At 48.8% G+C, this 11,643-nt stretch overlaps 1 protein-coding gene across 1 annotated transcript in view; it reads left to right on the top strand.

Annotated features, from left to right (window-relative positions):
• Positions 1 to 264: 264 nt before the first annotated feature.
• TLCD5 (TLC domain containing 5) overlaps positions 265 to 11,643 on the top strand; it is a 52,758-nt gene continuing 41,379 nt past the window's right edge. The window contains exon 1 of the mRNA XM_085859206.1: positions 265 to 437. Coding sequence (XP_085715332.1) covers positions 416 to 437 — 22 coding nt within the window. The 5' untranslated portion in view covers positions 265 to 415. The remainder of the gene's footprint in view (positions 438 to 11,643) is intronic.

Below are 11,643 nucleotides of genomic sequence, written 5' to 3'. Positions count from 1 at the left end.
TATTTGTATTTCACGATGACGATTCCTTTGACGATGACGCTCTTGGGGGCGGTGTATTGTGATTGAAAATGTTGTTCTCTGTTTTGTGATTTTTTATTTTTGTTTTTAATGTGAGCTCATTTAAATAATAAAAACACGTTTCGTATTTCTTCACGGACATTCGTTCAGACGAACTCGACAGTAGACGGCAAGTGCACAAGTTTTTTAATTCGTACTTCGTTGATCAGGAAGTACGTTGATTGGTCAGTTTGGAGGTGAGAAAATAACACCACGTTTAATGAGAGAAAGAGAGAGCGAGAGAGACCACGTGACGTCCCTCGGAACCGGTTTGATGGGACTTTGAGCGAAGCCGGGTTTGTGTTCCAAGAGTAAACGAGACTCGTGTTTGAGTTTTATTTATAAAATCACCGTCTCGATGAGTATTGTCTGGTTGGCAGGTAAGAGTACCGCGGCTTCGTGGGGGATGCGCGGCATTGTTGTGCAGGATTGGGATGTTCTGGAGATGATTTGTAGGAACAGAAAACCTGTAAACACGGCGCGGTGAGGGGACATGTTTATGGAACATCCAACGGGCGATCATCATGGCGCGTGGAGACCGCGGGACAGTGAAGGGTTAACGTGTATTCAATGCAACACGACGTGTGAACACGACCCCTCATAACCTCCACACACCCTGAACACGACCCCTCATAACCTCCACACACCCTGAACACGACCCCTCATAACCTCCACACACCCTGAACACGACCCCTCATAACCTCCACACACCCTGAACACAACTCCTCATAACCTCCACACACCCTGAACACAACTCCTCATAACCTCCACACACCCTGAACACGACCCCTCATAACCTCCACACACCCTGAACACAACTCCTCATAACCTCCACACACCCTGAACACAACTCCTCATAACCTCCACACACCCTGAACACGACACCTCAACCTCCACACACCCTGAACACGACCCCTCATAACCTCCACACACCCTGAACACAACTCCTCATAACCTGTACACACCCTGAACATGACCTCATAACCTGTACACACCCTGAACACGACCCCTCATAACCTCCACACACCCTGAACACGACCCCTCATAACCTCCACACACCCTGAACACAACTCCTCATAACCTGTACACACCCTGAACATGACCTCATAACCTGTACACACCCTGAACACGACCCCTCATAACCTCCACACACCGTGAAGACGACCCCTCATAACCTCCACACACGCTGAACACGACACCTCAACCTCCACACACCCTGAACACGACCCCTCATAACCTCCACACACCCTGAACACAACTGCTCATAACCTGTACACACCCTGAACATGACCTCATAACCTGTACACACCCTGAACACGACCCCTCATAACCTCCACACACCCTGAACACGACCCCTCATAACCTCCACACACCCTGAACACGACACCTCAACCTCCACACACCCTGAACACGACCCCTCATAACCTCCACACACCCTGAACACGACCCCTCATAACCTCCACACACCCTGAACACAACTCCTCATAACCTGTACACACCCTGAACATGACCTCATAACCTGTACACACCCTGAACATGACCTCATAACCTGTACACACCCTGAACATAACACCTCATAACCTGTACACACCCTGAACATGACACCTCATAACCTGTACACACCCTGAACATGACACCTCATAACCTGTACACACCCTGAACATGACCTCATAACCGCCACACACCCTGAACACACCTCACAACCTCCACACATCCTGAACACGACACACGACACCTCACAACCTGCACACACCCTGAACACGACACCTCATAACCTGTACACACCCTGAACACGACGCCTCATAACCTGTACACACCCTGAACATGACACACCATAACTTGTACACACCCTGAACATGACACCTCATAACCTGTACACACCCTGAACATGACACCTCATAACCTGTACACACCTGAACACGACACACCCTGAACATGACCTCATAACCTGTACACACCCTGAACACAACTCCTCATAACCGCCACACACCCTGAACAGACCTCACAACCTCCACACATCCTGAACACGACACACGACAACTCACAACCTGCACACACCCTGAACACGACACCTCATAACCTGTACACACCCTGAACACGACACCTCATAACCTGTACACACCCTGAACACGACAACTCATAACCTCCACACACCCTGAACACGAAACCTCATAACCTCCACACACCTTGAACACGACACCTCATAACCTCCACACACCCTGAACATGACACCTCATAACCTCCACACACCCTGAAGCCGACACCTCATAACCTCCACACACCCTGAACACGACATCTCATAACCTCCAGACACCGTAACCTGTACACACCCTGAACATGACACCTCATAACCTGTACACACCCTGAATACGACACACCATAACCTGTACACACCCTGAACACGACACACCGTGACCTCCACACACCCTGAACATGACACCTCATAACCTGAACACACCCTGAACATGTCACACAACCTGTACACACCCTGAACACAACTCCTCATAACCTGTACACACCCTGAACATGACACCTCATAACCTGTACACACCCTGAACACAACTCCTCATAACCTGTACACACCCTGAACATGACACCTCATAACCAGTTCCCACCCTGAACACAACCCCTCATAACCTCCTCACACCCCGAACACAACTCCTCATAACCTGTACACACCCTGAACATGACACACCATAACTTGTACACACCCTGAACATGACACCTCATAACCTGTACACACCCTGAACATGACACACCGTGACCTCCACACACCCTGAACATGACACCTCATAACCTGAACACACCCTGAACATGTCACACAACCTGTACACACCCTGAACACAACTCCTCATAACCTGTACACACCCTGAACACAACTCCTCATAACCTGTACACACCCTGAACATGACACCTCATAACCTGTACACACCCTGAACACAACTCCTCATAACCTGTACACACCCTGAGCATGACACCTCATAACCTGTACACACCCTGAACACAACTCCTCATAACCTCCTCACACCCCGAACACAACGCCTCATAACCTGTACACACCCTGAACATGACACACCATAACTTGTACACACCCTGAACATGACACCTCATAACTTGTACACACCCTGAACATGACACCTCGTAACCTGTACACACCCTGAACATGACACCTCATAACCTGTACACACCTGAATACGACACACCATAACCTGTACACACCCTGAACATGACCTCATAACCTGTACACAACCTGTACACACCCTGAACACAACTCCTCATAACCGCCACACACCCTGAACACACCTCACAACATAACCTGTGGAGGACACACCGTGACCTCCACACACCCTGAACACACCTCATAACATAACCTGTGGAGGACACACCGTGACCTCCACACACCCTGAACATGACACCTCATAACCTGAACACACCCTGAACATGTCACACAACCTGTACACACCCTGAACACAACTCCTCATAACCTGTACACACCCTGAACATGACACCTCATAACCTGTACACACCCTGAACACAACTCCTCATAACCTCCTCACACCCCGAACACAACTCCTCATAACCTGTACACACCCTGAACATGACACACCATAACTTGTACACACCCTGAACATGACACCTCATAACTTGTACACACCCTGAACATGACACCTCATAACCTGTACACACCTGAATACGACACACCATAACCTGTACACACCCTGAACATGACCTCATAACCTGTACACACCCTGAACATGACCTCATAACCTGTACACAACCTGTACACACCCTGAACACAACTCCTCATAACCGCCACACACCCTGAACACACCTCACAACCTCCACACATCCTGAACACGACACACGACACCTCATAACCTGCACACACCCTGAACACGACACCTCATAACCTGTACACACCCTGAACACGACACCTCATAACCTGTACACACCCTGAACACGACACCTCATAACCTGTACACACCCTGAACACGACACCTCATGACCTGTACACACCCTGAACACGACATCTCATGACCTGGACACACCCTGAACACGACACCTCGTAACCTGTACACACACTGAATGTGACGCCTCGTAACCTGTACACACGCTGCACACGACACCTCATAACCTGTACTCATCCTGAACACGACACCTCATAACCTGCACACACCCTGCACATGACACCTCATAACCTGCACACACCCTGAACACAACACCTCATAACCTGTACCACCTTGAACACTACACACAATAACCTGTACACACCCTGAACGCGACACAAAATAACCTGTACACACCCTGAACATGACACACAATAACCTGTACACATCCTGAACACGACACCTCATAACCTGTACACACCCTGAACACGACACCTCATAACCTGTACACACCCTGAACACGACACCTCATAACCTGTACACACCCTGAACACGACACCTCATAACCTGTACACACCCTGAACACGACACCTCATAACCTGTACACACCCTGAACACGACACCTCATAACCTGTACACACCCTGAACACGACACCTCATAACCTGTACACACCCTGAACACGACACCTCATAACCTGTACACACCCTGAACACGACACCTCATAACCTGTACACACCCTGAACACGACACCTCATAACCTGTACACACCCTGAACACGACACCTCATAACCTGTACACACCCTGAACACGACACCTCATAACCTGTACACACCCTGAACACGACACCTCATAACCTGTACACACCCTGAACACGACACCTCATAACCTGTACACACCCTGAACACGACACCTCATAACCTGTACACACCCTGAACACGACACCTCATAACCTGTACACACCCTGAACACGACACCTCATAACCTGTACACACCCCTGAACACGACACCTCATAACCTGTACACACCCTGAACACGACACCTCATAACCTGTACACACCCTGAACACGACACCTCATAACCTGTACACACCCTGAACACGACACCTCATAACCTGTACACACCCTGAACACGACACCTCATAACCTGTACACACCCTGAACACGACACCTCGCCATAACCTGTACACACCCTGAACACGACACCTCATAACCTGTACACACCCTGAACACGACACCTCATAACCTGTACACACCCTGAACACGACACCTCATAACCTGTACACACCCTGAACACGACACCTCATAACCTGTACACACCCTGAACACGACACCTCATAACCTGTACACACCCTGAACACGACACCTCATAACCTGTACACACCCTGAACACGACACCTCATAACCTGTACACACCCTGAACACGACACCTCATAACCTGTACACACCCTGAACACGACACCTCATAACCTGTACACACCCTGAACACGACACCTCATAACCTGTACACACCCTGAACACGACACCTCATAACCTGTACACACCCTGAACACGACACCTCATAACCTGTACACACCCTGAACACGACACCTCATAACCTGTACACACCCTGAACATGACACCTCATAACCTGTACACACCCTGAACATGACACCTCATAACCTGTACACACCCTGAACAGGACACCTCATAACCTGGACACACCCTGAACACGACAACTCATAACCTCCACACACCCTGAACACGACACCTCATAACCTCCACACACCCTGAAGCCGACACCTCATAACCTCCACACACCCTGAACACGACATCTCATAACCTCCAGACACCGTAACCTCCACACACCCTGAACATGACACCTCATAACCTGTACACACCCTGAACACAACTCCTCATAACCTGTACACACCCTGAACATGACACACCATAACTTGTACACACCCTGAACATGACACCTCATAACCTGTACACACCCTGAACATGACACCTCATAACCTGTACACACCTGAACACGACACACCCTGAACATGACCTCATAACCTGTACACACCCTGAACACAACTCCTCATAACCGCCACACACCCTGAACAGACCTCACAACCTCCACACATCCTGAACACGACACGACAACTCACAACCTGCACACACCCTGAACACGACACCTCATAACCTGTACACACCCTGAACACGATGCCTCATAACCTGTACACACCCTGAACACGACACCTCATAACCTGTACACACCCTGAACACGACAACTCATAACCTCCACACACCCTGAACACGACACCTCATAACCTCCACACACCTTGAACACGACACCTCATAACCTCCACACACCCTGAACATGACACCTCATAACCTCCACACACCCTGAAGCCGACACCTCATAACCTCCACACACCCTGAACACGACATCTCATAACCTCCAGACACCGTAACCTGTACACACCCTGAACATGACACCTCATAACCTGTACACACCCTGAATACGACACACCATAACCTGTACACACCCTGAACACGACACACCGTGACCTCCACACACCCTGAACATGACACCTCATAACCTGAACACACCCTGAACATGTCACACAACCTGTACACACCCTGAACACAACTCCTCATAACCTGTACACACCCTGAACATGACACCTCATAACCTGTACACACCCTGAACACAACTCCTCATAACCTGTACACACCCTGAACATGACACCTCATAACCTGTACACACCCTGAACACAACCCCTCATAACCTCCTCACACCCCGAACACAACTCCTCATAACCTGTACACACCCTGAACATGACACACCATAACTTGTACACACCCTGAACATGACACCTCATAACCTGTACACACCCTGAACATGACACACCGTGACCTCCACACACCCTGAACATGACACCTCATAACCTGAACACACCCTGAACATGTCACACAACCTGTACACACCCTGAACACAACTCCTCATAACCTGTACACACCCTGAACATGACACCTCATAACCTGTACACACCCTGAACACAACTCCTCATAACCTGTACACACCCTGAACATGACACCTCATAACCTGTACACACCCTGAACACAACTCCTCATAACCTCCTCACACCCCGAACACAACTCCTCATAACCTGTACACACCCTGAACATGACACCATAACTTGTACACACCCTGAACATGACACCTCATAACCTGTACACACCCTGAGCATGGCACCTCATAACCTGTACACACCAGAACACGCCACACCCTAGCCTGTACACACCCTGAACATGACCTCATAACCTGTACACAACCTGTACACACCCTGAACACAACTCCTCACAACCTCCACACATCCTGAACACGACACACGACACCTCACAACCTGCACACACCCTGAACACGACACCTCATAACCTGTACACACCCTGAACACGACACCTCATAACCTGTACACACCCTGAACACGACACCTCATAACCTGTACACACCCTGAACATGACACCTCATAACCTGTACACACCCTGAACACAACCCCTCATAACCTCCTCACACCCCGAACACAACTCCTCATAACCTGTACACACCCTGAACATGACACACCATAACTTGTACACACCCTGAACATAACACCTCATAACCTGTACACACCCTGAACATGACACCTCATAACCTGTACACACCCTGAACATGACACCTCATAACCTGAACACACCCTGAACATGTCACACAACCTGTACACACCCTGAACACAACTCCTCATAACCTGTACACACCCTGAACATGACACCTCATAACCTGTACACACCCTGAACACAACTCCTCATAACCTGTACACACCCTGAACATGACACCTCATAACCTGTACACACCCTGAACACAACTCCTCATAACCTCCTCACACCCCGAACACAACTCCTCATAACCTGTACACACCCTGAACATGACACCATAACTTGTACACACCCTGAACATGACACCTCATAACCTGTACACACCCTGAACATGACACCTCATAACCTGTACACACCTGAATACGACACACCATAACCTGTACACACCCTGAACATGACCTCATAACCTGTACACAACCTGTACACACCCTGAACACAACTCCTCATAACCTGTACACACCCTGAACATGACACCTCATAACCTGTACACACCCTTAACACAACTCCTCATAACCTCCTCACACCCCGAACACAACTCCTCATAACCTGTACACACCCTGAACATGACACCATAACTTGTACACACCCTGAACATGACACCTCATAACCTGTACACACCCTGAACATGACACCTCATAACCTGTACACACCTGAATACGACACACCATAACCTGTACACACCCTGAACATGACCTCATAACCTGTACACAACCTGTACACACCCTGAACACAACTCCTCATAACCGCCACACACCCTGAACACACCTCACAACCTCCACACATCCTGAACACGACACACGACACCTCACAACCTGCACACACCCTGAACACGACACCTCATAACCTGTACACACCCTGAACACGACACCTCATAACCTGTACACACCCTGAACACGACATCTCATGACCTGGACACACCCTGAACACGACACCTCGTAACCTGTACACACACTGAATGTGACGCCTCGTAACCTGTACACACGCTGCACACGACACCTCATAACCTGTACTCATCCTGAACACGACACCTCATAACCTGCACACACCCTGCACACACCCTGCACATGACACCTCATAACCTGCACACACCCTGAACACAACACCTCATAACCTGTACCACCTTGAACACTACACATAATAACCTGTACACACCCTGAACGCGACACAAAATAACCTGTACACACCCTGAACATGACACAATAACCTGTACACACCCTGAACACAACACCTCATAACCTGTACACACCCTGAACACGACACCTCATAACCTGTACACACCCTGAACACGACACCTCATAACCTGTACACACCCTGAACATGACACCTCATAACCTGTACACACCCTGAACATGACACCTCATAACCTGTACACACCCTGAACATGACACCTCATAACCTGTACACACCCTGAACATGACACCTCATAACCTGTACACACCCTGAACATGACACCTCATAACCTGTACACACTCTGAACATGACACCTCATAACCTGTACACACCCTGAACACGACACCTCATAACCTGCACACACCCTGCACATGACACCTCATAACCTGCACACACCCTGAACACAACACCTCATAACCTGTACCACCTTGAACACTACACACAATAACCTGTACACACCCTGAACGCGACACAAAATAACCTGTACACACCCTGAACATGACACACAATAACCTGTACACACCCTGAACACAACACCTCATAACCTGTACACACCCTGAACACGACACCTCATAACCTGTACACACCCTGAACACGACACCTCATAACCTGTACACACCCTGAACATGACACCTCATAACCTCCAGATCCCCTCAACACGACACCTCATTACCTCCACACACCCTGGGCACGACACCTGAACATGACACACCATAACCTGCACACACCCTGAACACGACACCTCATAACCTGCACACACCCTGAACACGACACCTCATAACCTGCACACACCCTGAACATGACACCTCATAACCTGCACACACCCTGCACATGACACCTCATAACCTGCACACACCCTGAACACGACACCTCATAACCTGCACACACCCTGAACACGACACCTCATAACCTGCACACACCCTGAACACGACACCTCATAACCTGCACACACCCTGAACACGACACACCTTAACCTGTACACATGCTGAACACGACACACCATAACCTGTACACACGCTGAACGCGACACACCCCATAACCTGTGCACATGCTGAACACGACACACCATAACCTGGACACACGCTGAACGCGACACCTCGTAACTTCCACACACCCTGAGCACGACACCTGAACATGACACACCATCACCTGCACACACCCTGAACACGACACCTCATAACCTGCACACATGCTGATTGCGACACACCATAACCTGTACAGACGCTGAACATGACACACCATAACCTGTACACACGCTGAACATGATGCACACTGAACACGACACACCTCATAACCTGTACACACCCTGAACACGACACATCATAACCTGAACACACCCTGAACACGACACCTCCTAACCTACACACACCCTGAACACGACGCCTCATTACTTGTACACACCCTAAACACGAAACCTCATAACCTGCACACACCCTGAGCATGATCCCTCATGACCTGTACACACCCTGAACACGACCCCTCATAACCTGCACACACCCTGAACACGACGCCTCATGACCTGCACACACCCTGAGCATGATCCCTCATGACCTGTACACACCCTGAACACGAGCCCTCATGACCTGTACACACCCTGAACATGACACACCATAACCTGTACACACCCTGAACACGACGCACCATAACCTGTACACACGCTGAACGCGGCACACCCCATAACCTGTACACATGCTGAATACAACACACCATAACCTGTTCACACCCTGAAGGTGTCACACCCCATAGCCTGTACACTAGGGTGGTCCAAAAAAATGAAAGTTCGAATTTCTCGCGGGAATGTTTGCCAAATCCTTCCTGACGTTGAAAAACGCAAAGAAACAAAAAATTAGCAGATTTGGAGGTGGTTTAGGGGTCCATCAAAGTCTCTCAACGGATTCATTATAATGTCACAATACTAATAGGAAAAATGAAAGGAAAGAGCATAAAATGTTCTTTGTGGGCAGTGGGCAACTGGCGGTCGGTGAATTTCTCCAATGGTTAATCCAAGAGGAACAGTTCCATGCTTTTCCGTATAGAACACGCCATACTCACTCACTCTGGGAATCAAAAAGAAGAAGAAAAAAATTAGAGATAAAAAAAGAAAAATAAGAGTACTTTTAACACCGACCGACAGCGAACCGAAAGCTCAACTGACGTCTCCCTCTCTCCCACTGACGTCTTCTTCTCTCCCACCGGATGTAACAACTTCCTTCCTCTTGATGGACCCCTAAATATTTTTGGAACTGTGGCAAATTTGGCCAGGAGTATTTTCTAGTCAGGTAGAACAAAATAATCAACATGCCCCAAGAATATTCAAATTTTGAATTTTTCCCTTATGAATTTGGACCACCCTCGTGTACACGACGTGTGTGTGTGTTTGTGTACGTACGTTTGTACCTTTCGACTTGTCATTATTTCACGTGTTGAGTGTGCAGCCACAAATTGGATAAAATTCAGCTTCCTTCTCCTGTGAAGATTCTTGGGTCTTGTCCACCTTTAAAAGTCTCCACAGAGCATCCTCAATATTTGTCTTGCCAACAATGGTAGATTCTGTGGCTATACGCATCTACAACGGTAGCGATTGGGCATCCATGAAGCTATGGGAATCTACAATGGTCGATGCTATGGTGATGGGCGTATGGGCATCTGGCTATAGGCATGAAACTTTCTGCATCTACAATGGTGGCTTCCATGAATCTCCACCTCACTCCCTTGTACCTGTATTCAAGTCTATTGGAACCCTTTCTTCTCTCACGACCAAGGCTGGAGTACCCCCAAGGCAATATTCTCGACCCCTTCTTATTCCTAATCTTCATCAATTATCTCACTGACTCTGGGAAATCCTCTCTATCTCTTTGGTGAT

The sequence above is a fragment of the Eptatretus burgeri genome, chromosome 16 (genome assembly GCF_056783735.1).
Source record: "Eptatretus burgeri isolate ZD-2024b chromosome 16, Ebu_testis_v1, whole genome shotgun sequence".
Classification (NCBI taxonomy): domain Eukaryota; kingdom Metazoa; phylum Chordata; class Myxini; order Myxiniformes; family Myxinidae; genus Eptatretus; species Eptatretus burgeri.
The sequence above is the reverse complement of the archived record's forward strand: the minus strand, read 5'-3'. Positions and strand labels throughout refer to the sequence as shown.